Source organism: Typopeltis vanoorti, chromosome 6 (genome assembly GCF_054136105.1).
Source record: "Typopeltis vanoorti isolate ZY-2024b chromosome 6, IOZ_Tvanoo_1.0, whole genome shotgun sequence".
In the NCBI taxonomy this organism is placed as follows: domain Eukaryota; kingdom Metazoa; phylum Arthropoda; class Arachnida; order Uropygi; family Thelyphonidae; genus Typopeltis; species Typopeltis vanoorti.
Window position 1 is genome coordinate 120713398 of NC_143554.1, and position 27434 is coordinate 120740831.

At 35.2% G+C, this 27434-nt stretch overlaps 1 protein-coding gene across 2 annotated transcripts in view; it reads right to left on the bottom strand.

Moving 5' to 3' along the window:
- Positions 1–27434, bottom strand: part of LOC150105875 (uncharacterized) — a 46837-nt gene that overhangs the window by 16745 nt on the left and 2658 nt on the right. Inside the window, exons 2-8 of one of the 2 annotated variants that reach the window (XM_090393641.1) lie at positions 25861–26151; positions 24126–24246; positions 21896–22014; positions 6913–7022; positions 4583–4752; positions 4368–4466; positions 3924–4029 (exon numbers count right to left, since the gene is read on the bottom strand). In XM_090393641.1, the coding sequence (XP_090249767.1) occupies positions 3924–4029; positions 4368–4466; positions 4583–4752; positions 6913–7022; positions 21896–22014; positions 24126–24246; positions 25861–26117 (982 nt within the window). In that variant the 5' untranslated portion in view covers positions 26118–26151. The remainder of the gene's footprint in view (positions 1–3923; positions 4030–4367; positions 4467–4582; positions 4753–6912; positions 7023–21895; positions 22015–24125; positions 24247–25860; positions 26152–27434) is intronic. The other variant, XM_090393642.1, reaches the window with a different exon arrangement.

The following is a 27434-nucleotide window of genomic DNA, read 5'->3' on the forward strand; positions in this document are numbered from 1 at the left end:
GGTAACTATTTTGCTTGTATAACAGTAGGGAAATTTTATCTATAAAGCACGTGATTTCACGTGTTGGCGACCAATTCGCACACCCTTCATTTCTTTCTCCCCCTTCACTGATAACGTTCAAGAGTTAATTAAATCTCATTCTGAAGAATTGAGTGATTCCAACCTGCTAAATTTTGATACACAGCGGGAAGATCCCGAAGAAAATGAAGAAAATTTAACCACTGATAGTCAGCCAAAAGAGATTTCACGGAAACAATTTGAAAATATTTTTCGTACAATCGAAGTTTTTAAGCAGCAATGCTTAGAGGCTGACCCTGATGAAGAGAGAAGCAGTAAAATTTGCAGAAGAGTAGAAAAGGCAAGGCAATATGGCCCCACCGTCGTTTGTATGAAGAAAAGAAACAAAATGCCCGCCAAACTACGTTAGCTCAATTCCTTGTTAATAAGTAGAATAATAAAATTTATATTCTGAATATGTTTTATTGTCTTTCAGCTTCATGGTTTTCCTTTAACTAGGCCCTGAGACATACCTTAATCCTTTTATAAAAAAATTAAGGTTAAAAAAATAGAAATTTGAGGAACGAATTATACTTTTTCCCATAGGTTAATATATTCGATTAGTGCGTTTTCGATTAATGCGCCTGTTTTAAAGAACGCATTGGCCGCACTAATCGAGGGATTGCATTATATATATCATAGAATCATCGAATAATTTTCGAATAACATCGAATAACATCGAAAAATCAGTTATTGAAATATAATTTCAAAAAATTGGTTGAAGTTTGTATGAGTGAGGTTGCTCACAAATGGACAACTCACGGGGTATTGCAAATCAATAGACTACGACGGTTTTTTGTTATCCATACTCTCTCTATATATATATTGATACAAAATTTGATATCAAATGAAAGTCGACGAAATAAAACAGTAAGTTATCAAAGCAGAAAATAAAATTAAATAAACAATAAATAAATACATAAAAATAACAAAACAATTAGCAATGGCTAAGAATTACTGATTGTCGTATTATTACTGGTAATAATATTCGCATTTTATGGACAGTCTTAATGATGCTTAATAAAACGATGTGCTTTGGTTTAGATCGCTATTTGTGTCTCTTTATGTTGTTCATAACATAAAGAGAAACGGAAAAAAATTGAAAACAAACACAATTAACAAACTATTCAAACATTTACTTCTGAATGCGAAACGCCTCTACTGGAATCACAAAGCAATATCGTCTCTTTTTTTTGGAAAGAGAAAATTTAGTTTGGTAGAATAAGTTTTCCTATCGTTAAGGAAGTCTACATGGAGTGGTCTTCACGTTGGATTGATTTTTTTTTTTTTTGTTAAACTTTCACAATATTGCGAGGAAGGACAATGAATACCATTGTCCTTCCAGTCAGAGTTTGTTTAGCAAACCATGTCTGCGTGTTAAAGGAAAACCATGTAAGAACAATGCCTGTCAAGTAAAATAGCGTTTTCTAAATTTGGTTTCGATTTTCATTTAAAATTTTTCAGTTTGAATTTGAAGTTTACAAACTTTGACAGTTCTTCGGGTGTATTGGCGCGGAGGAGATCCTATTGTGTCTTTATATCTGAGTTGTTGGAAAATTATGACGATACTGTAGTGTATGAATGCTAACTTAGAAACAATTGAAAGCATTGTAATTCTAGCGGATAACATCTGCTAGAATTGTAGATAATATCTGCTAGAATGTAGAAATAAATTGAGAAAACTGTAAACGAGTAATTGGAAAGTGAAAATTGCGTTCAAGATTATGAACATCTTTTATATGACTGTGTATTATCAGAAGGTGAGTTAAATAGCCGATTTTTTTTTCTGCGTTGCGAGGAGAAAAAACAGAACCGTGCAAAAGATTCTTTTTTTCTCAAATCAATTATCACTGGAATGGGAAATTATTAATAATAATAAAATCGTGTATGTTTGTGTGTATTTATTGTATTTGAATATAAATTAATATTTTAAACTAATTATTTAAAATAAACCAATCATCAAATCAGCTAACGCCTTTGATAGACCTTGGATAGACCATCTGGATTCAAACTGCATTAACACTCCAAGTGAATGTGAGAAAAACATCCCATGTATGCAAAATATACTAACTATATAGTTCGCTAGGATTGCCAAGTTCTAATAGTATTACAAAAAGACGATTAATCGCTCGAAGTTTTAGTGAAATTTACTACGATGGAAACAAGTCAGGATTAGGAGAGATTCTCTACAATAGATCATAATCATAATATTACTATAGTAATCATTTCCCTGTTATTGTAGTGTTTGTAGAATTCGGAAATAAGCAAGTTAAGACAACAAGCCATTCCAATAATCCATGTCGGATTATTAGTAATTACAATCATAGGGTGTCAGCTAGTATATTGGAACTCAACAGCTAATATAAAATTAGAACATCAGGAAAAGGAACGCAGTACTGAGAGATGTCAAGGAGATCCAAAAGATAGGCATTTAATATGCGCATACTTCCAGCGTTTACCTATGGAAGTGAGATATGGAGCAGAGACAAAAAAAAAAAAAGAGGACGGCAGATTGCGAGTTTCACAAAACGATTTGGGGAGAAGAACGTTCCACATAGAAAAATTGACAGAATTAGAAATAGCGGAGTTGGAGAAATGAGTGCCCGTCTGTCTGTCCGAGTGGTGAGAGCATCCAGTTTTCATCTAAGAGGCTGAACATTCAAATCTTTCCTTGGGTTGATATTTATGGTTGTCCTACTCTTCCTGAGAGGAAATACCATCTTCGAGGACTACCACGTCTTATAGAAGAAGGCTACACTTCGAAAACCCTGTGAGTTTATGAGTTATTCGGGTGATCATAAGGCGTCAAGTAACGTCAGTTCTGATTAATTAAAACTACATTACGATTATGAATGGAGTACACGATGTTGTATACATAAATGACCACGCAGCAATCCTATTGACGATTTTTTTAATGATAGTAATATTTTCCCTCTTATTCATACGAAAAGCCGTGCTATACTTAAATACCTAAAACTTAAAGATCAACTAGAAGATTGATATCTCTGAGTCCAACTTCAAGATCATCTAGAATCAGCGTCCCAAATGCTGATCTTCATGCTATCCCTCGATTAAGTGATAAAATGTGGTCAGTTCGAACGATTCCAAGACACAGTTTTGCTTGATTTTATTTTATTTGTTTCTCAGAAAAAAATCGTAGTTATTTCTCCTTTCCCTTGATAATGCTCATCTTAAGCGGCCAGAAAGTCCTGAACTTTCTGAATACTTATTCGTCGCCTCTCCTATCCTTGCACAAACCCAGCACGGTACCATTGTTAAGTGAAACAAGAAAATCTGCTAAATGGCAACTCTTGAGTCACCGACACCCCAGCTACTATCTTATAGGTAGTTAATTCTGCAATATCATTTTCCTCATGGGTGCTGCTCACCAGAAATTATATCAATAATTTCCCTCATTTCTACTAATCCTACAGCACGAGCAATAGCTGCACAACATCCGTTTTAGTTGAATTGTCGTATCGCAGACCCTCGAATCCAGTTCCGCTTTCATTTCACTACATCACTTATGTCATTTATTAAGTATTCGTCAAAAACACCACTTTGAAGGAAATAAATTTTAAAAAAATTTATTTCTCTTATATGTCAAAGGTTGGCTGTTAAATTTCTTTTCCCAGCGCATTATTCATTTTAATAGAAGAATTCATTACTTGTTTTACGTTTCTAAAAATATAAAAAATTAATTGATCTGGAAATTTTAAAAAGAAAACAGGATTTAATTTTTATCACTTTGCAGAAAATCACATAAAATATTTGGCATTTTCATGCCAAATATTATATGGAATCCACAAATTATTCTTAAAAACTGAGTGATATTTCGATTCGAACTGTTTGAAAGGGTAACTTACTGTTTCCATTTCTACGTCTGTTAGTGTACTGCCTGTACAAATCTGGCAACTTGCAGCTTTGGGAATCAGCGAGCATTTTCTCTACTAAACATGCGAAATGGCATTCCTGGAACATGAAATGAAACAAATCGTGTGCTTAACAATTTAAGTAATAATGGAATAATTAAATACGCTTTGTAATTTTATGTTAGGTGTCCTCGGAGGGTGACATTTCATAACTTCCAGAATTATAACAATTTCAGATGATTTATTTATTTATTTTATCGCACGGATGATCTTATTTCCTAATCCAGTGCTGTGGAAGATGATCATTGATTGCTAATCCAACTATTTAATTTAAATTTACGATAAATAAATATCGAAGTCCAAGGAACAAAATTTTAGCACTAAGTGCAGCTTAAATTTAGAGAGATTATAAAAGAGAAATATTTAAATCGTGATTACCTGATAACTCAAAGGCTCAAATTCACCGCTGAACTTCCTTAGACTCAAATAGTCAGTGCAGTTTGTCTCATAGGGGTATGGAAGAAGTTTGCTCGTTTCCTGTAAAGGTATTGCATTTTTTTTTGTTACACTTTTTTATTTATATGTTTATTTTCTTAAAAAGCAACTAAAATTAGCGTTGGAAAACAATACAAATATCTAACATGTAAACTCACACTTATAACCCTGAAATTTGCCCAACTTCTTGTAGGAAGATATTCTGGTGCTTGATCGACATTATACATGGAATACGGGGAATGAAACTGTACTGAAATTCCTGCTTTCGTTATGAAGGATTCCTCTTGTGATAACTGAGATATATTAATATGCAGAACTATTTGATATTCTGAAATAGAGATATAAACAAATTTTGATTAGCTACACTGAAACCTTAAACTCATTTAGCTTTTATAGATTTCACATGTATAGATGCACGAGGTTTAGAACAAGGGACCAACAAGTTCTCGGGGCAAGAACTATCAGTTATATGAGTGCGTTCTTTACATACTAGAAATGGAATGTCATTTTAGTAACATATTTGCAGCGAAGTATTAGGTTTTTCATATAAGTCCTCAATCTGCTCCTTCGTAGCACCATTACAGCATCATCAAACTATCATAACTCTCATCATTAAACATATAAAGATGAAGGCGAAAAGAAAGGAAACAAACAAACAAAAAGCAAACAGGTTAAGTAACCTAAAGAAAGGGATTTTTAAAAAATATTACATAAGCTGTCAACTCCATCGTCTCAGTATATAAATGGATTTTCTCAAACTAAGAGCACTGAGTGTCTCAGATCTAATTTGTGCCAGAACAGCACACGTGAACTTCATAAGTCCAGCTTCAAATGGAAGTAGTGTTGTGCATATGCCAAGCAATCATCCAAAAATGTACCGATTCGACATGCAGGAGTTTCAAATCGAAGTAACTGTGTTCAGTGTAATCTATAGAGCCCACCAGTAGCCGAGATTTTGACAATGGCGCCCTGGACCTTTAATGGAAAATGAACCATTGATTACTCTATCTTCTGAGAAATGTGGGTGTAGTTCTCCATCTTTCATCAACAACCGCTTAGCTTCAGTTGCGGGATTACGAACTATTCAGTATATCCCGATAACACGCAGACGTGACTGTACCGGTCACATTTCCGGTTCAATAGATTTCTTCGAAGAAAAACTGCCCAATAACGAATATATCCATAGATCCTACCCATATGGTGACCTTTCAGCGAATATAAGAGAAATTGGTGAAATGCACGATGATTCGATGTAGTCCAGATACGGACTTTGACGTTTTCACATTTTCAAACGTGAAAGCGCCCTTCCTCACTGCATAGAATGTTCCAGAGGCAATTCTCTTACACCTATGCATGCAAGCAGGTATATCGGACAGTACATCTTGCATTGAGAATGGATTTGCTATACAAACAACGAACAAGAGAACTTTGTATGTAGCGTTACAATAATACCCGTTAAACTCAGCCACAGCCAACATTTGCAATGTTTTCTTGTTCGTTGTGTAGAGCAAATCTAATTGTCTCACTACGGAAGGTTCACCGCATGAAACTACAAAATTTTCATTTGATTGTTAAACAACTGCAGGTGCATGTCCATCTGTCGTTTGGTAAATTTCTGATCTCTGACCTCATCCTAGATGAACTGTCAAACTGGTTATCTCTTCAAATCAACGACCAATTCGTCACACTTCGTTTGCTATTACTGGACCTTTTCGCAAAATGTTTTGAATTCTACACTCGAGAAATGCTGCTACAACCCCCCCCCCCCCAATTTTTTAAAAAAAGAATATTGCTGGGCGAGAATTAATTACGATAATTCTAACTAATATTATAAAGCCTGTGTTGTATTAGGTCTTTTTAAAGCTTGTGTGTGTGTGTCTGTTCCATTGCCTTTTTTTTTGTATTAAATCTCCAGGACGGTTAAAACATATCCAACTCCTTAAGAGATTGGCAAATTGAACTTCACTTGAGAAACCCTTCTAAAATTTTTTGGTTGTTTTCGGAATGTATGGAATTACTCTGAGGTTTATAATATTAACAACAGTAGAAGATTATTTACTGGTAGTGTTCATAGTGAATATCGCTTTTCCTGAATAAAATTTAAACTAGAAATGTTTATAATCGTGCTCAGCCAAATGAACATTTGTCATATTTAACAGAAAGGAGAGCTAAGTTGAGGGACTGTCAACCAACGTCAGCCTTCGAAAATTCAAAACAATATGCAGTCATGTTATAAGAGAAGTTTAAAATTTTCAGTTTGACTTTTTTCTCTTTTTTTTGGATTTTGAAGTTTGCATTGTGAATTTTTTCAGTTTGGATGTTGGTTAATAGTAGTTGTCGGCTAAGGAAAATACAAAATCTTTTAGTTCAGTAGCCATATTATAACCTTCATCGTATTCTAAACAGTTAATTTTATTCTCTTAATAGTTATCCATTAATTTCTATGAATATGTATTAACACTTATAATATAAATTAAAATAATTTTACCTGCTTTAAGTTGAATGCGAATAATTTCTTCTTGTGAAAGATTACGACCAGAAAATAAAGTGATGCACTTTCTGGGAAAATCACCAAAAACCAAAGCAAATTCTGTAAAGCTAGAAAGGAATGAAGTTAGATAAATGAGTCTCACTAAAGAAGAAGGAAAAAAAAGAAAATACATGCAAAGTCAATGTAGTTGTCTTTTTTCAGTCGGAATAATGTTTTCAGTAGATATAATTAACTTCGTTCTAGCCAGGCTAATTGCTAGGAGTCGATATTTCTAATATACAATGAAATAGCGAGATAAAATCAGTAAAAGGATCGTTTGAGCTGTTTCCAGCTCAAAATGGTAATAAGCTAATAATCAATGCTTATTGAATTGAATAAAATATACAAGACAAGCACAATGAGGTATAAACAACATCACTTTCAATGAAATTAATTAAAACACATTACAATTAATGGGACGATCCGCCATGACATTCAAATTTTAACCAGAATGTATGATCTCCTTTTATTAGATCACCGAAATAAGAACCTACTCAACGGCTGTAATGCAGTCGATTAATATTATGTTATACGAGCCATCTCAATCGGTATCAACATAGTACCCAGGTGTTATTTTTTTTCTGTGATGCGAAAGACCTGGACTCCATCTACAAAGAGAAGGGGTCCGTTTGATAAGTAGTAAAGTTTATTTTCAGCATCGCATTTATCTTTTGAGTTGTATTCGTAGTTTTAACTACGTAACGTTTGATATCCAACTTCCTATCCACCACAATTCCGAAATCAGTATTACATCAATTTTTGTAAATTAACTCCATCAATATATGCAGATGGCAATCTCATGACTCTAAAGTGCACAACTTTACACTTACGAACATAGAATTAACAGCCACCACCATCATCATCATCATCATGATTTGCTTGCATTTATTGTAAGCAAATCATGGCTCAAATCCTTTTCAAATCTTTCTCTTGAACCATCAGAAAACAGCTGAATATCTGCTGTTTGCTGTTAGATCCTTTCCAATTATTAATTTAGGGATCGTAAAACAGTGATGTCCAAGAACTGATCATGTGATAAACCACTGGATACTTTAAATTGCGCAGATTCATTTATATATATAGATATAGATATAGATAGATGTCTGTCAGCCAATATCTTATCAGTTTACTTGAACATCTAATAGCAATTTTCCAACTTATTCCTATGATGCATTAGATCGTAATGTGTGTGTGTGTATGCGTGCGTGTGTATGTCTGTGTGTGTGTGCGTGAGTGTATGAAAATAAAAAACAATATGTAACAAGAGAGAGAAAAATGATCACGTGACAGTAGCAGAAAATTTAACTGGAAGAATTGTAAAAGGAAAACTTTAAATAATATTGCAATATACGAATTATGCGCTCTTAGCAAAAATGGTGAATAATTAATTATATCAGAAAGCTAAATTTTAAAAAAATATATATTCATCTATAACTTACACATATGCATAACTTTATGAAGTCACCTTACAAACAAGAAGTGGAATATCAATTCTATATAAATTTATTTTCTGATTATGGACAGTGTTCGAGTATTTGATTTGCGAAGTTTCTGGTGACAGCTTGCACGTGCACAAACAATTGCTTTTTAAGATGGGGAGAGTATAATGCAAAGATTAAAATACAAGGGGAAAGTTCCCCCTTCAAAGGACCCTTGAAATTAACGAATTCACTACTTTCAACAAAAAGGACACTCAACATCTGTACAACATTGAGGAACAGCAGTACTGTCTAATCGTAAACGACAAGACAGATTATTACAGAAAGGAGACGATATGAAATAGACATTTTTCGACTAAGTGAAGCAAGGTAGACAAGCTTTGGGAAAGAGCGATCTTATAGATATCTATAGAGATTGGTGTCGAGGCTAGCTGGTGAACGGACGTGCTATCGGAGAGCTCCTGAGAGATTTGTGTTTTTTGTTGATGTATTGATGTTTTGGATTCAATTTAATGGACTAAAGTGTGTAATTTTGGAATATTATTGGATCTTTATTAGCGTGGTTAGTGTACTAAAGTGATTTATAACATAATCTATGTCGGGAAGTCGCCGCTAGATGAATTCGTAATGTGTAGTGTTCGAGCAAGCTCCAGATAAGATAAGTATCATTTTCAGTTATCGATACAAATTACTTAATATTGTGTAGTTTTGTTTTGTTTGCCTTGCGTATTCTAGTGCGTCTATTTTTGGTATGTTATAACGTATAATTTGACAAAACACGTTGTAAATAAGTATGGCACCTGTGCGAAGGAAAATGGCGGCCAGTAACGAAGGTTCGCCATCGTTATCAAAGAACGGCAGCATAAAAGAAATGAGTCAGTGTACTAGCTGTGAAATGTACGCTTTGCGGAGTGCGGTCGGAGTGTGGTTAGATGATAATAAAGGATTTAATGTGTGTAGAAAATGTAGGGAGAATGAGGAATTGAAGCGTATTTCGGATCGTGAGTGTGATATTTTTGTCAACCTTCAGAATGAAGGAAATAGCGATATGACAAGAAACGGCAAGGTTGTACATGAAAATTGTGAGAGTGTGAATGTAGAAATTGTGAATGATAGTATAAATGGTTTCTCAGAGAACAAAAAAGATGAGATAGATGCATTGAGTGAGATCGCGTTGTTGAATAGTGCGATAGAAAGAGCAAAACAGCAGCTAGAGTGCATGAACAAAAGTAGACTGAATGAACCAACCAATAATAAAAGGTATGACAGGAAAAATAGACGTATGAATGTGAACATGAACAAAATGAAGGATAGAGTGCTGTATGGAGACTCGTTAGTACGAGGTGTGTTAGTAGAGGATTTGACGAAATCGTACCAACCTGGTGCGACCATAAAGGACGTAACTGCGTCTATTAGAGAGCAAAAGGAAAGGGTGAAAGAAATGACTGTTCTGGCAGGTACGAATGATTTGAAAGGAGATAAAATGGAAATGATAGAAGACCTGAATGAATTGTTTGAGGTAGCAAAAGAACAGAGTGAGAGAGTTAGAATGATTAGTCTTTTGCCACAGTATGACAGTGAAATGTTTAAAAGGAGGGCTATAATTGCAAATGACTTTATGCGTGGATTATGTATGACGAGTGGTGTGGAATTTGTGGATGTGTGGAGTGAGTTTGATGGGCGAAAGGATCTATATAAGATGGATGGCTTGCATTTGAATGGTTACGGTGTAAGAAGACTTGAGAAAGTGTTGCTGAATGTAGTGGATGTGCAAATTCAGGGAAACTAGATTTGTTAGGGGGGGGTAGAGATACAGTCCTTATGGAGGCAGTTGAATGTAAGAATGAATATAATATGCCAGAGCAAATAAGGATAACAAATCTGAGTGGGATAGTTAATATAAGGCATCAAGGTAGGGTTGGGGCTAATGGGGGTCTTAAATTCATGTACACTAATACTAGGAGTATTAAGAACAAGAAGGAAGAGTTTTTGGCCATGGTTGGCACTTCCAGACCACAGGTTATAGGTATTAGTGAAACATGGCTGACTGTAGGTGATATAACTAGTGGGATTGAATGTGATGGGTATAGTGTGTTCAGGAATGACAGAGAGAATAAAATGGGGGGAGGAGTATTGTTGATGATAGCTGATGAGCTCCAGCCAAGGAGAATAGAAGTTGAATTGCAGGATACAGAAAAGAGCACATTTGAGGCCATTTGGTGTGAGATTGTGGCTAGCAGAACTAAATATACAATTGGGTGCTGCTATAGACCAGGTGATGGAAAAGATGGTGGTGACAGTATGCACAAGCAAATAGAAGAAATGGGTGGAAGGAGGGTGATTATTATGGGAGATTTCAACTATGGTCGCATTGATTGGAGTGAGGAGAGAACACACGGGAGGAAGGAACTGGATTTTATGCGGTTATTAAGGGATAACTATCTGCGACAGCATGTAATGGAAAATACTAGGGGTAAGAGAGTGCTTGACCTAGTAATTACATCTGAAGATTTGGCTGTAACAAATATGACCACATTGCCACCAATCGGTGAGAGTGATCATAGGGTCTTAACTTGGGAGGTGGCTAAAGGTGTAGAATTTTCAATTAAGACAGGGTACATGTGGAATTATCGGGCTGGAAAGTATGACAAGCTTAGGAGTTTGATTGGTTCAGTGCCATGGCATGTACAACTGCAAGGACTAGCAGTTGATAGTGCATGGGAGGTAGTTAAGAAGTGCTTGCATGAAGCAATGGCTGACTGTTTACCTAGAGTCCGAATAATAAATCAAGTAAGGGTTAAATGGATGAATAACACCATTAAGCTTGAGTTGCAAAAAAAGAAACAACTATGGAGGGAATTTAAGGAGAAGGGTGACCGGCAGGCACTTGACCGGTATAAAGCGCAGGCCAGAAGGGTGACGAGTGTGGTAAGAAAAGCAAAAAAGGATTACGAAAGAACATTGGCCATGCAGGCTAAAGAGAATCCTAAACAGTTTTTTAGATATGTAGCAAGTAAAAGGAAAAATGTATATGGCAGATTGATTTTAAAGAATGCCGATGGTAGGGAGGTAACTGAATCAGTTGAGATAGTTGAGTTACTGAGTGAGCACTTTGCAAAAGTATATCATCCAGGTGGTGACATTTCAGAAACGAACAAACCAGTAGATTATACGGGAATTGTGGTTAATGAAGTGGAGGTGAGTAGTCTATTGCATAACCTCAATGTCAATACATCTGTGGGATTGGATGGTATACCAGCTCGTGTTGTACGAGAAGCAGCTAAAGAATTGTCAGTACCCTTGACCATTTTGTTTAATTTGAGTCTTGGGTCTGGGTTAGTCCCGAGCGGGTGGAAAGAGGGGAAAATAGTTCCACTGCATAAAGGTGGTTCCAAGACTGCTGTTGTAAATTACTGACCGATTAGCATATCAGGAATCATTGTCAAGGTCTTAGAGAAAATAGTCAAGAGGAAAATACAAGATTGGATAGAAGAAAATGGGATATTGTATCGGGGACAGCATGGTTTTGTGAAGGGTAGGTCATGCCTCAGTAACTTGCTGACGTATTATAACACAGTGACGGCTGAACTGGATAAGGGTAATGGGTTTACGGTGATTCTACTGGACCTTGCCAAGGCCTTTGACAGGATTCCACATGGAATTCTAATCAGTAAATTATGAGATCAGTAAATGGTGAGATGGACAGGAGGGTGGTTGACGGAGAGATATCAGAGAGTGGTTTACTCGGGAGTAGAGTCCACGAGACGGCCTGTGACTAGTGGTGTGCCACAAGGATCTGTTCTTGGACCACTGCTGTTTAATTTGTTCATAAATGATATAGGAAATGATCTAAGAGGAACAGTTCATTTGTTTGCGGATGATGCGAAGTTGGGTAGGGCAATAGTGAATGCAGATGACGTCAAAATTTTGCAGGATGATTTGGATAGATTGGAGGTCTGGGCTAAGGAGAATGGATGTCAGTTTAATGTGGCAAAATGTAAGGTTATGCATTTTGGGGTGAAAAGGTTGGCGGCAGTTTACTGCATTGGTGGAACCGTGCTCCAGGAAATTGATGAGGCACGAGATTTAGGAGTGTTGGTAGATAAGGAATTGAAATTTAGGGGACACATTGCAAAAGTGGCCAAAACCGCTCATCAAATCACTTGGTTGTTGAAGAATACGTTGACAAGCAGAGACAAGCAGGTTATTGTTCCTCTGTATCGAGCCTTGATAAGACCCCATCTAGACTACTGTGCTCAGATTTGGTCACCTAGGTTTCTTCTTGATGGGGAGGAGGTGGAGAGGATACAGAGGCGAGTGACCAAGATGATAGCAGGTCTGTGGAATGAACCGTACGAGAACAGGTTGAGGATTTGTGGGTTGCAAAAATTGGTTGATAGGCGGAGGAGGGGAGATATGATTGAGACATTCAAATTACTGAAGGGTTTCTATAAAATTAATTCAGAAGATATTTTTGAGAACAGGGCTGGTTGTGGGAGGACTAGGGGACATCCATGGAAACTGGGCAAAAGTGTGGTTAGTAAAGGTGTTAGAGCTGGGTTCTTTACTTTTAGAGTAGTGAATGAGTGGAATGCGCTCCCTGAGTCTGTGGTGGATGCTGTGACAGTGAATGAGTTTAAGGCGAGGTATGATAGATACTGTATGAATGTCAAATAGTTGTGATGAATATGATTTGGGGCCTCCCTCGATGAGTCTAATGACTCCCTGGAGTTTCCCGTAATAATAGTAATAATAGTAATAGTAATAATATAGACGGATATCAAGCACCGTTTTAGAATCATATGGAAGATATGAAAGAATAATGACACTTATATTTATTGAAGAGATGTCAAACCGTGATAAACTGGAAGTCCATAAATGGTCGAATTATAATGAGAAGTTAATACTCGAGATGTACTAAATTAATCACCACATAAATTTGTGCAACTAAAATCGATAAAGATCTTGAAGAAAAAGAGATCTTTTCTGAAAAGTACAGAAGCGTACAGAAGAAATTCGGTAGCGTGACACGTTTCATATTGGAAGGAACTTCAAATATAATAAAAGAAGTAATGAAGATGAGAGCAGTAAATAATGAAAGGGGTACTCAACAAAATAAGTATGATTTACTAGTAGCAATTTGTGAAAAAAAAAAAGAATTCTAGCCTTCCTCGAAAGTAATAACATTGAGCAATATAAAATGGCTGCCTCTCAGTTGATGGTAAAAAGACGTCCCAGAAAAACGATCCCATCAAGTTTATCACGTTGAAATCAAGGACAAATGATATATCTCATTTAAGATGAAGTGAATAAAGGAAGAACATTTTTATCTGCTTTGAAATCGATTCTTTAAATCACCTCGAAAGCAGAAAAAACTTTATAGATAGGATATAGAAATTTTAGGATAGTATACAATAACGTCACTAAACAGTGTTTCGGTACAAACAAACTGAGAGGAAGATTTCTCATCAAACATGACCGTGAAATCATAGATAAAAGCATAAAATCAAAATGCAGAAAGATAGTGGGGGATAGCACTTCGTTTAGATTTTAAACGAGGCAAGGAAAAACGACACAATGAGAAGCAAGATAATCGAAGAAACTCCTATAAATATGGATTTAAATATTAAATCAAAACTGTTATATAAAAGAGTACAACGTAATAGACCTGTCGAAAATGGAAAGGAAATATATAGTAATATAACAACAGAAAGGCATATATTTTCTTCTCTTATCTTCTTCGTCTTCTTCTTCTTCTTTTGCAGCTTCTCCCACTTAAGTGGGGTCACTGTTTGTAATGAGTCTCTTCCACACCTTCCTGTCTTGGGCTGTCACCACATACAAGTTCTTCATCTTCACGTCCTCTTCTACCAGCTCACTCCATCTCTTCTTTGGCCGCCCACGCTTCCCCCTTCCTATTTTCTTCTCTTATATAAATGTTATAATCAAAATGTTACGTAAATACATTGAAGAAAGGTATGGTCATTATTATGAAAATAATTATGAAGAGAGAACCATTTCGATTTTCTGTTCATCCGGTTTGGATCCATTGAACGTGTACAAAAATGTCTGCATATATAAGGCACAAGAGAAGAAAAACTATCCTAGGTGAAGCATTTAAAGATAAGTGAGGATTCAAGAAGAAACTCTTCCTTATAAATAATACAAATATTGAAATCATGCAAGAACGAAGTAATAAAGTAATTATGTAGTTGAGAAGAAAATTGTCGAATATGAAGAAAAAAGACTGCAAGTTGCCGAACTATGCCACGAAGGCTACAGACAATAGTATACAAAATAACATCAAGGTTGCATATTATTTTGGTTCACGAATTGATGCCTCGAACAATATGTTGGAACTTTAGATAGTAAGACCTGGATATCAAAATCAGACTTAATAACTGGTATGAAATGTAAAGAGTACAGAATTTTTAGGAAGAATAGATAAATAGAATAGAAGAGGAGGAGAAGTGTTGCTAACGTACGGGATGACTCTGATCGAGGAAGTGTTGAAAACTCTGATTGTAGTATTAGGAACAGCATTTCATGTGGTTGTGAATTTGAAGCCATGTGGAGTGAGGTGGAATCAAATCAATGAAAAAATGAAAAACGATCAATGACGTAGTGAGGCCTTAATATAAACGTGGCGGATCGGATGCTAGTGGTGAAAACATGCATCACCAAATACAGAATATAGGCACAAATTTTGCTACTGTCCAATCAATATGGGTAGTAGTAAATTCTCACTACAAGACTGACAATGAATTTATTGAGCTGTAGCGAGAAAACTTCCACAAGCAACATGTGACAGAAGGAACTTGAGGTCGAAGAGTGTTAGATCTGATTATAATGTCTGCTTTTTGGTTAAATCTATACTGTACTCACTTGGGAAAATTTATGAATGTGTTCCATTCAGAAAGGTTACATGCTGAACCAGAATGCAGAAAATTATTATAAACTGAAGAGTTTACTGAATTCAATGAAATGGATCGGTTGCTGGATAGGAAGAATATCGTCAATGCAAGGGAAGCATTTAAAATATACTTAAACAATTCAGTATCAGAATGAGCACGAGAACTCGTAGAATAAATAGGATAGCAGACAAATGAATGTTTAATCTTATAAAGCAAGAGATTTGTAAGAAGATGATGATGTGAAAGGAATATCGTGTGCATAAAGATGGTACCCTCTATGAAAATTATAAGCGCAGTCAAGAATAGTCACAACTGTTGCACGGAAAGCTGTTTGAGTTGAAAGAAAGGTTCTGGTTCTGCAAGCTAAACACAAGAATTGCATTGAAATGTTGCAAGTAAATAAAGACTGAATATGAAAGAATAAGTGTTCTGAATGCACGTGGAATGAGGGTGATGAGAGAGGCTTAAGAGAAATTTTCAACTACTGAGTGCCCATTTTGCTAAAATCTGGTGTATTCAACATTGCGTTCACTGCAAAGTCTTCACTGAATGAAGAAACTAAGTTGTATGAGGAGGAAATGGAAGAACTGTTGTACAACCTGAATAACAATTCCGCCATAGCAACTGAGAGGATTAGCACTCGTGCTAGTATTCCATCAGAAGTGACAGCTGAACTGGCTATTCCTTTTGACCAAGCTATATTCTATGAATATCAGAACAGGAATGGAAAGAATGTGTGGTAATTCCCTTGCACAATTCCATTCCGATGTGTCCAACTATCGACCAATCAGTATCTCATGAGGCGTGTTGAAGATTTTGAAAATTTTCATGAAATGTCGCCTTCAGAAATGGGTTAATCTGTGGTATTGAATCTCTATATTGGAATGAACAGCACGAGTTTACTAAAGTACGGTCATGTTTGAGCAACTTGCTCACATTATATAATAATGTCACTACTGAGTTAGACAAGGGGGGGGGGATGGATACACCATGATACTTTTGTAGTTTGATATGGATTTTAAGAGAACACAGCAAAGCAGACGTTTGCATAAATTGGAGAACATTTACTAATAAAATACTAGCGTGGATAAGAGGAGAGCTGTCTGAAAAATATGAAAAGTGGGATGTGAATGTGCAAAATTTAAAGTAACAAGTGCTCACCACAAGTCCTTGGTCCACTGTTATTCAATCTGTACATTAATGATATTGGGAAGGATTTCACAAGCGACATAGAGCTATTTGATGATGATGCAAAAAAAAAAATGGGTAATCAGGAATGCTGATGATATGTGCGAAGAATCATTTGAATAGGCTGGAATTGTGTGATGGGATAATGGACATCAGTTCAGTATCAGTAAAGTCATGCATTTCGATGTGATTGTCGAATAATGAAAATACCGAAATAATTAAAATAATAACAGTCATAACGTAAATGATTAGGAGGGACAATATTACAAGAGGAAGAAGTCAAACGAATAAGAGTCACATCTAAGAGAGAAGTCCGAAAATGGAAAACTACAACGAAACAGAGATTTTAATTAAGACATTTAATGACACCTTAATCTATTCCTGGAAAGGAGTAGGCAGGGATAAGTACTCCTTCCCATGTTTTCTAAACTGAGGTAGAGAAATCGAAACTTCTCCCACAGTTATGAGGGTATAGTTTATCTGACTGATCATTAATTTAAATTGCCTCCAGGGAAGATAGAATGGCAGACAACGGTCGCCATCTTGTGGTTCCTAATTCTAAAACTATATCTTAATGTTTAAAATGGTATGATTTCTACAGTCGATTTTCTTCATTTGTGGTAGGAAAATTTAAAGTTTTCATCAGAAACCTACTTATATATAATAGCCGGACTATCTCGGTCATGACTTTAATTGGCACAAAGAAAGGAGAGTACGACAGAATATTTCGCCATCTCCTTTACAATAATTCTAATATATCAACAGTACTGAAACTGTTTGAGTTGTATCGTCGATTATTTCGAGTTTACAAGATGAAAGGAATGTGTTTCGTAAGAAACAATGAAAGGGAAAAAATCCCATCTCAATGTTGACTAAACTGAGTCGAGGAAACGATTAGCAAAATTTAACTACTCGGCGAATGGGATTGAACTTCCAACGGGCTTTCTTAGGGTGGTTTTGCCCTGTTAATAAAAACGCCAAAAATAATCATAGAAGGAAGGGAGTAAAATCTGGAAACATATATTTCATTTATTGATTTTGAAAAATAAAGAAACATAAAAAAAGCATTCTAAGAGGTACTGTACACAATCATTAAGATTAAGGTGAGTTGGAATTAAGTTTTTGAGAAAGAGCGCAAAATATCCTCTTTATAATCATGAACGTAAGTGATCAATAAAATACATATAAACACATTGCTATACAGTATGTTAAAAACGTACATGTTATAAAATCTAGATTTAACTATATTACCTAGCTGCTGCGCACCGCTATTATGATCTGTTATGTCCTCCCTATTAGGTCTGTTATCATCTAGGTTATGGACAGATCATAATAGACCTAATAGGGGACATAATAGATCATAATAGGGGTGCACAGAAGCTTGCTTCTCGTTCCTGCACCCTGTTAGGACCCACTAGGGGAAGCTAAAGCTGCTATCAACCAAACGCAAGTGATCGAACTAAAATGCTCCAAAATTTCTGCCCTAAAGCATCCTACCTTGTCCAGGTGTAAAAATAATATCATTTAATATTGAAAGTTTCTCCATTGTCAAGCAAGATCTCATTGCAAATATTTGCAGAGATATTGACTGCAATGTGCTCTGCTTGCAAGAAACTCACAGAGGAGAAGGTGCTGCAAGACTACATCCATGGCATGAAACTCATCAAAGAAATACCCCACGATAAATATGGTAGTGCAATATTTACAAAACAAAAAACTTGATCCCATCGTCCATTGACTCACGAACAACAGAAACATTGGAATTATTATAATCACCTTTAAAAATATCTCAATCACCTTAGTCTATAAACCACTAGAAGAAGCTTTTTCCTTCCCTGACATCCTCCTCAATAATAATGCATACGTAACTAATGTTGTATTAGGTGAGTTTAACAGTTATAGTGTTAACTGTGGTTACACAAAATCCAAAAGCTGGAGAATTTGTTGATAACTGGGCTGAAATCCTTTCTCTAAACCTGATACATAATCCAAAACCCTTACCTCATATTTCTTAGCTCCAAAATATCCAACATTTGTGTTAAAATGGTTTTAAATCCCATTCCACGTACTCAACATAGACCTATATTGCTTCAATTCAACTCAGCAATTATGCATAATACAGTCCCTTACAGACGACGATTTAATTTCCAAAAAAGTAATTGGAAGGGTTTCATGGATGATCTCGACCGCTCCATAGAACAAGTCCCTCCAAACCCTCAAGAGTATCCTGAATTCATAAAAATACTGAGGAAAATCTCCACCAAACCCATCACCCGAGGATGCCGCACAAACTACATTCCAGGCCCTTCCAGTGACATACAAGAGCGGTATGCTGATTACTTACAACTTTACAACACCAACCCCTTCTCTTAAGAGACTATCCAAGCATGAGAAAAATTATTCTCCAAGATGGCAGAGGAAAGGCGTTCCTCATGGAAAAAAGAAATAGAAGCCCTTGATATGACCCATAGTAGCAGAAAGGTATGGAACTTTATCAACAGAAGTAGGAAGAATTTCACTAAGCCATGTGATCATCCATAAGTAACAGCTAAGCAAATTGCTCACCAGCTGCTGCTGAACGGAAAATTCCCTAAAAAGCACAGAAAAAATAAAATACTTAAAACCCCAAATGAGGAATAAAATATGATTAACTCAGATTTCACCATCACTGAACTCAACGCTGCCATAAATCTATTAAAACCTAGAACCTCTACAGGCCTTGATTATGTCTGTAATAAACAGATTAAACATTTTGAAACAAGAATTGAAGAGTGGTTATTAAACGTATATAACGCTTGCCTGAACCATAAGTTTATCAACTATCTGGAGGGATGCCAAAGTGATGACCTTTATGAAACCAGGGAAACTCCAACAGAAGCAAAAAATTACACACTTATATCACTACTCAACAACCTCTTTAAACTCTATGAACGATTAATTTTGAATAGGCTACAATCCCTATTCGAACCCCATCTTATTACTGAGCAGGCTGGTTTTTGACCCGGCAAATCTTGCACACCAAAAATTCTCAACCTTACTCAATATATAGAAAATGGTTATTAGCAAAAACTAGCCACAGGAGCAGTCTTTGTAAACCTAACTGCAGCATATGATACCATAAACCATCTCACACTCAGAAATAAAATATACAGAATAACTAGAGATTCCTCCTGATCCAATTACTCTTGGAATTACGTGGACCTTGGGGGGGGGTAGGAAGAAAGGCTGCTACCTCCAAAAAAGTGGCCTCCCCAGGGAAGTGTGTTATCATCATTACTTTTCAACTTCTACGTCAATGATCTACCCATCTATCTATCCCAATGGCTTTAACAGGCCTTTAAGGCCTACAACCTTCCAAGCATGCTTGGATTTCGTAACCGAAATACGAGGATAGAATGGTCACTCCTATGCCTCAAGGTATTCTTGACTGTATCCCTGTGTGTTCAAGGGTCCGGTTTGCCTGCTTGCGGGATGAAAAACACCAGATAAACTGGCGGAAAAAACCCTACTGATCTACCCATAGTTACTCAATACTGATGACCTTGCCATAGCTACTCAATCAAAAATTTTCAAGTCCATTGAAACTACTCTATCACTTGCCTTAAATAGTCTAACCACATGCTATACCAGCAATCAACTGAAACCAAACCCCTTAAAAACCCAGACTGGCCCTTTCCACCTTAACAATAAGGAAGCCAACAGGAAGCTACAGATTTCTTCGGAAGGCTATAAAATAGAACAATTCTGGAACCCAATCTACCTTGGTGTGACTCTCCATCGCACCCTCTCATATAAAACACACATAGAAAAAACAAAGGCAAAAGTGAATGGAAGAAACAATATACTAAGAAAGCTTGTCTTCCTCCAAATGGGATGCAGACCCTAACGCACTGAGATCTTCTGCCTTGGCCCTTTGCTATTCTTTTGCTGAATACGCCTGCCCAGTATGGTCCATATCCTTCCATGCTGAAAAACTTGATCCAGCATTGAATGAAAGCCGCCTTTTAATTACAGAATGCCTGAAACCAACCACTAAAAGACCTATATACTTTGGCTGGTATTGTATCCCCCTTCAATTCGAAGATCTGCGTTCTCAGCTGACGAAAGAAGCAGACAAATGAATGATGAACACCACCCACTATTCGGCCAGACTGCAGTGCTCCAAAGACTAAGATACCGACATAGCTTCCTAGCAACTGTTGAACCATCTAAAAACCCTCCAGAGACAAGACTTCAACAATGGCTTACACTATACGCTGAGAATAATACTAGTATTCCAACAGCTGAACATCTTCCACGTGGTGCCCACTTGGACTGGAATACTCGGAATATCCTCAACAGACTTCGAACAAAAGGACGCTGCAAACAAAACCTCATCAAATGGAGCTACTTCATTGGCCCAGACAATTGTGAGTGTCCCAGACAATTATGGACAACCAAGTCCATGGAACACCTTCTTTCTTTTCCCTTTCTTCCATCACCTTGTACAAAAGAGAAACGTATATCCTGCACAGAAAGCGCAGTTGATTCTGCAAGATACTAGAGGACACATCTGACCATATTTATTGTATATACGTTATGTATAGTTTCATTTTGTTCATGTTTCATTATTAATCCCTGTATAATTCACTTACCAAATCTAAGCTGATCTCATTATAATGTATTCTAATTTGTAGTAAATCATGTTGTAACATTTACTTACTACTGTACCACTTGTGTTTGGATACGAAATAAGTAAATAAATAATAGATTATTTATTTATTAATCTAAATCTTCATATGATATACAAGAGAGTTATAAAAAGATGATGGAATTGCATGAAATATATTTTATTAAAATGAAACAAGAGTTTATCAAAGTTCTGCCAGGGCCCTTTGCTATTCTTTTGCTTCAATTTTATAAACAATCTTTTTATTAAAACTATCAGGAGAGAGAAGAATAACTAAATAGGAATACGAGAAAAATTAAAAAACGACACCAATTAAGAAATTCAGAGAAGAAACAGACATTAAGAAGTTCTTGATTGGCTTTGAGTGGACATGTTTTTCTTACTATATTAATGTCTCTATCAATAGTAATGTTTCCCTATTTCCTTTCTAGACTGGCTCTGTGTCTTTCTCTAATAGCGAATTATCAATTATTCTGAGGATTCAAGAAGAAACTTTTACTTATAAAGAACACAAATACTGAAATCATGCAAAAGCGAAATACTAAAGTAATTATGTAGTTCAGAAGAAAATTGTCGATAAGGAGTTAGCAATAACGTAAACTTTTATATCATACTATCATTGCATCTTTTACCATTTAACTGAGGATACTTTATCAGGAATTTTATGAATATGATAAATTATTATTTTCAACAATACATTCTTCTTAGAAGATATATACACACAAGTTTACCTTATATTGGTTTCTGCTACATTTTTATCCTCAAATTTCAGCCAAACAGATTCAGCACCAAAGTGTGGTCCACGTTCTTCTACATTGTCGTAGGTAAAAGCAGCAGGCAACTTTGGGAACTGAAAGAACATACACAGAAACACCAAACGTATTAATAAGCTAGAAAATTAAATACAAGAAATTTTTCAAATTGTTATCCTTAAAATCAATAAATGGATAAATATTATCTGTTACTCAAATTCAGTAATCAATCACTTTATCCGTTCGGGATAAAACTAAATATATTTCACAATATTATTCCGAGTCAGGAGAACGGCAGCAAGATTAGCAGAACTTCGACTTATTCATAATATATTAAGTAGGAAGAAGGATGTCTTAATGGGTTGTTCATTATCATCCTCATCATGAATTTTGAGGACATTGGTTTTCTGTGGGTTATCTCATGCACTAAATTCATCTTTGAATATCCTGAATTCAAATGATTTAGAATGAAGAACTTGTCTGAGCAGTCTTTCTATTTGCATTCCTGTTCATTTAACTGTGTTTATATTTCTTTATTTCCTCTATCATTCATTGGTTCTTCGACTGAACCTTTCATCATTTCTTGTACGATCAAATAAGATATGTTGATTTCATTTATCTGCTATTAATATCTGCTTATATTTTTACTTTTCATTGTCCAAATTTCAATTTCATATGTTAGCGTTGGTTAAGCTAGTGTATTATGCAAATTAATATGATTTATGGTTTAGAATTACTTTCTAATGATTGTCTTAAAAAATGTAATTATCACCTGGGAGGCATCCCTGTCTACTTCGTTTGTTTATTTATCTATTAAATGATAATTCCCCATTCAATCATGTTTGAATTTAAGTATCTTTATGTATGCCTCTAAATAACTCCAGTAATGCTATCTGGTATTTCGTGATACTGTTTTCAGAGTTCTTTTATGAGCAAGTATTGTGCATTAAATATTGTACCGTAATTTGCAAAGCACCGCAAAATGTTAGAAAGTTATTCGTTGGCTGTGTGATTTTGTGATGAATACAACAGTATTAGAACTGGTGAAAAATAATTTTATGAAAGCTAAAGAGAGTCGATGTAGTGAATTAATGCCAAAAAAAGGCTAAATTTATAGACAGTTCCATGGAGAGAAATCTCATCTTAATTAGCGATATGTAATATGGATATTTTCTAAGGTTTACGTAACACGAGATTTATTTTTAAAGAAATGAGGAGGATGACAAAGAGTTTCTTGTTAAAAATAATATGGACGAAAGAAGATTTTAAAGCTTGAATATTCCTGAAATTCAGAAGAAGATTTCCGTCCACTGCCCTCGGTCACGCCACTTTAACTTAAGTGTAAGTACGTAATTAATGTGCAGGAGAAAAAGGTGGTGGGAGGGGACTGTACACTCACATAATTCTCATTGGTTGGAAAATCTGAATATAAAAAAAGACGTTATCCACTTTTAAATCCACAAATGTTAGACAATTATAACACATGAAGTTCAGTTTCGTTATTTTAATTGGTACTAATCTTTCCATTTTTATCGAGGCACAGTAGGTCAGTCAGTGTCGACAATGCAATTTCGCCGGGAAAAGGTGAGCTGAAATCGGTAAAGATACTTTCTAATTTTTCTTTTCCCAAAATGCGTTAGTTGGTCTCAAACGGATGAAAGTAGAGTTTTCCATGAAAATACCATTTCTTTTGTTGTAGTTGTTATAAACAAGCACATTATTCGAGTTGTCTACTTAAACGAAAAAAGCCTGTTGAACATTTTCTGGTGTTGGTTTGGATTCGAATACGTCTGGTGTTGTAGGGATCCGTGACTAGAGACTATACGAATCAATTATTGCTTGTAATCTATATTAGGAGTTTCAAGTTTGTTTGTTTTTTTGCTCTTTTTTTTGTTCTTCTTTCTTTCGTAAATGCAAATTCATAAGGCAGATGATGACTTAACTGATGCGTAGGATATCGCTGTTTCTACAATCTAAACGTTATCTAAAGCCGTTACCATGAATGGTGAGACCTTAAGATAACACGAGTATTACAAAAATGACTTCGTTGATTACTCCGTTTAGATATTGGGGAGAAAAGGTAAAACACTATGTGAAGTTTTAAATTTATTCTGTTATTTATTTAAGATTTTGTTTCAACAACCTAATCGAGATATATGAGAAGATATCTAAAATAGCTTGAAATAATTAAATTTCTATATCTACTTACTAGTTCGTTAGCATACTCTTCAGAACACAGTTGCTTATAAAAGCCATCGCTCATATCGCATAAACTCCAGCCAGTCACACAACGATCTGGATATTTGTTGCAGTATAATTGTCTGGACAGACTAAAAGAAAGAAGAAAGAAACTATATATTTAACTTTAGATTGCATATATAATAGTTGCATAAACCTCAAATGAACCTAATACACGGATATAGAAATACAACTTAACACCGTATGTGCGAATGTGTGTCAAAGTGTAAAGCAGTTTCAAAACATCGACTTCTAAATCAAAAGCTGCATCTGTCGTATTCAAAATTGACGATAAATTTAAAAGTAATAAGAGTTTCAGTGAACATAATCTTCTTTTTATAACGAACAATATATTATAAATCCTGGCTACTTGTATTTCGAAAGGTTTCCTGCGATAAATAATTTACAAAAAGCATTCCCAATTCAATTTCAGTCTGTTAGAATATATCCATCTTTCACAGGGTAACCAACAAGCGAATATTTTTTATGTTGCTTCTACTTACGAAAGATTATTTGCAAATCCAAAGCACATTTGGTACCGTGGGAGGGCTGAGGGTTTTTGTTTTCTATTTTTTATCAAATTCATATATCTTTTGTGCTTAAGTTTTTTACATTGTTCCATAAAGCTTGACTACAGAACGAAAATTAAACTTTTACAAGCCACTTCAGTTCTTCAATAAGCAGGGTGGTGGGCTCAGACGGGACGATGAAAATCATCTCCGACCTAAACACAGTCGTAAACATCCATTTGAAGGGCTGGATTTGAAGCCCAGCCTGTTTGTTTTAGGACAAACAAACAGTCAGGAAAATATACATAATAATGTGTATACGTGGTACTAACGCGTCATATCTTTTTATTATTATTATTATTATTATTATTATTATTATAAATGTGCATGGCGAAAGGTCACAACATCCATAGAATAACAGTATAAAACAGATGGGTATTTTATTTATTTTTTTACATAATCCAGAAATCTAGCTTTAGTGGCCCAAAGTGGAACTTTCAATACATTAAAGGCCTCCAATGAACTGGATGGTGGTCTCACACCGAATGAGGAAATTCATCTCCCATCACACGCGTATTATCATGCCTACGGTAAGTTTCGAATGCTCATTTGGTAGGATTGAGAGTGAATACATCTGTCATTCGGCCAAAAGGACGAACTTGTAGAACATCATAAAATCGACACAACCTCATGTGAAAGATCATATAAAAGTTAAATAAGTTAAATTACAGCAGGATAATATTATAATCCACTTATATAATAATTACGTACAAACAAGTGCTTAGCGATTAAATTAGAACAAGTCGAGGAGGGGAATATAATCTTTCTGGTATATTGATTTCAATTTGCACTCTTAGAGGAGTTCTAGATATTGTTATCTCATCAGTTATCATTCTAAAAATGATAACAAATCCACTAATTTCTGCAAAACTGATCAAAAAATCGTTTGCAATGAATTGAGAGGCCAAGGAATTCATTGACAACATAGAATTCAAAATAAGCTGATAATTCGTTCTGTATAAAACCCAAATCTGGATATAGTGTGTATTATTATTTTATACTACACTTCCATTCTGTTACTTTCTCTGTCTCTCTCTCTCTCTCTCTCTCTCTCTCTCTCTGACATATACTAAAATAACCAGTTTGTGTAATATAAAATTTTGATTATAATGCTATCTAGACATGAAAGGTACTTACGGATTATTATTACAAATGGTGATCGCTGGTAAAACCATCTCTCTAACGAATACCTCTCTTTGATCTTGGTAACACGGGTAACCCAGATAGACAGCTAAGAAAATAGTGGCTTGGAGAACGAACCCGAGTATGCAACTAATCAAAACGCATATTCTTATGACTCTCCTCACTAAATTTTCTGTTGCCAATATTTTGGCAACTCCTGTGACCAGCGAATCTCCTAGCAGCGCTCTTGCATATTCACTCAAATATCCCATCTTTATTCGATGACGTTATAACGAAAGAACATCTCTGTAATTCATAATGCCTTATTTGTGATATTAAAAAAAGACAAAAACTAGTCTATTATTTAAAAAAGTGATTTTAAACGATTATCGAATTTTTATCCTAATCCACTTTAATCCTATATTTGTTTTGAATACGTAAACATATAAAACATATTTAGAATGAAATTGCAACACTTGTTCGATTAAATAACTGAAAATGCTAAATATTAGCGATATTAGTATAATGATATCTTGATAAAAGTAAGCAGCACTGAGGTTGATAATTCTTCAGTGGTTATCAAAAATATATTATAAGAGGAATTTCACTTCAAGATATGAAAGAAACTATTCACAATTTGCAGATGATATAGTCGTTATTGATGAAGATAAAACGGAAGTAGAAAGAACAATGCTGACTTTAAGTGAAGGAGGAAAGAGATATGGGATAATAACACCGACAAAGCAAACACATGCATAATATTCACAGAAATAAATTAAACAAAACATCATCGCAATATTTTCTATTAGGTCGTTCGCAATTATAAATTTTTAGATTGAAGAAGCAATGGTTTACGGAATTATCCACACTATGATCGATTTATAATGAAAAGCTGATAGTCGAGATGTTTTAAATTAATCATCATATAGATTTGGGAAAAGAAAATTATGAAAATTACAGAAGTGTAAAGAAGAAATTTGGTAGTGTTACGCGTCTTTTATTAGAAAGTGCTACCAAATATAGTTAAAGAAATAATCAAGATAAGAGCAGTAAGTAATGAAACTGGTGCATAAAGAAATGAAAATGGTGATTTAATGAAAGTGAAAAGAAAAGAATTCTAGCCTTTCTTCAAAGGAATAACACAAAGAAATATAAAATGACTTCCTGTCAACTGCAGGGCAAGAAATTCCCAGAAGATTCGATCTCATCATGTTCCTCACTTTCAAAATCAATCAAATGATAAATATAAATAAACTATGAATGAAGTAAAAGTACATTTTTTTTTCTGTTTTGAAATCCATCCTGTAAATCGATTTCCGGTTTGGAGAAGTCTCGCAAGCACAAAGAAAACACACAAATTGTCAGAAAATTTTTCAGACAGGATATGGAAATTTCCAGGTGAGTGTATAACAATGTGACAAGAGACTGTTTGGATATTAAGAGAGTGGTGGGGAAATAAAGATTTGTCATGAAACATGACGATATAATTTTTATCATATCAGTTTTACATTTCTTTCGGGATATTTTCTTTATCTCTAGAAAGTCCTATCTTTTGTTCTAGTTTTATTTTTTTTTTGTTGCATTATTTA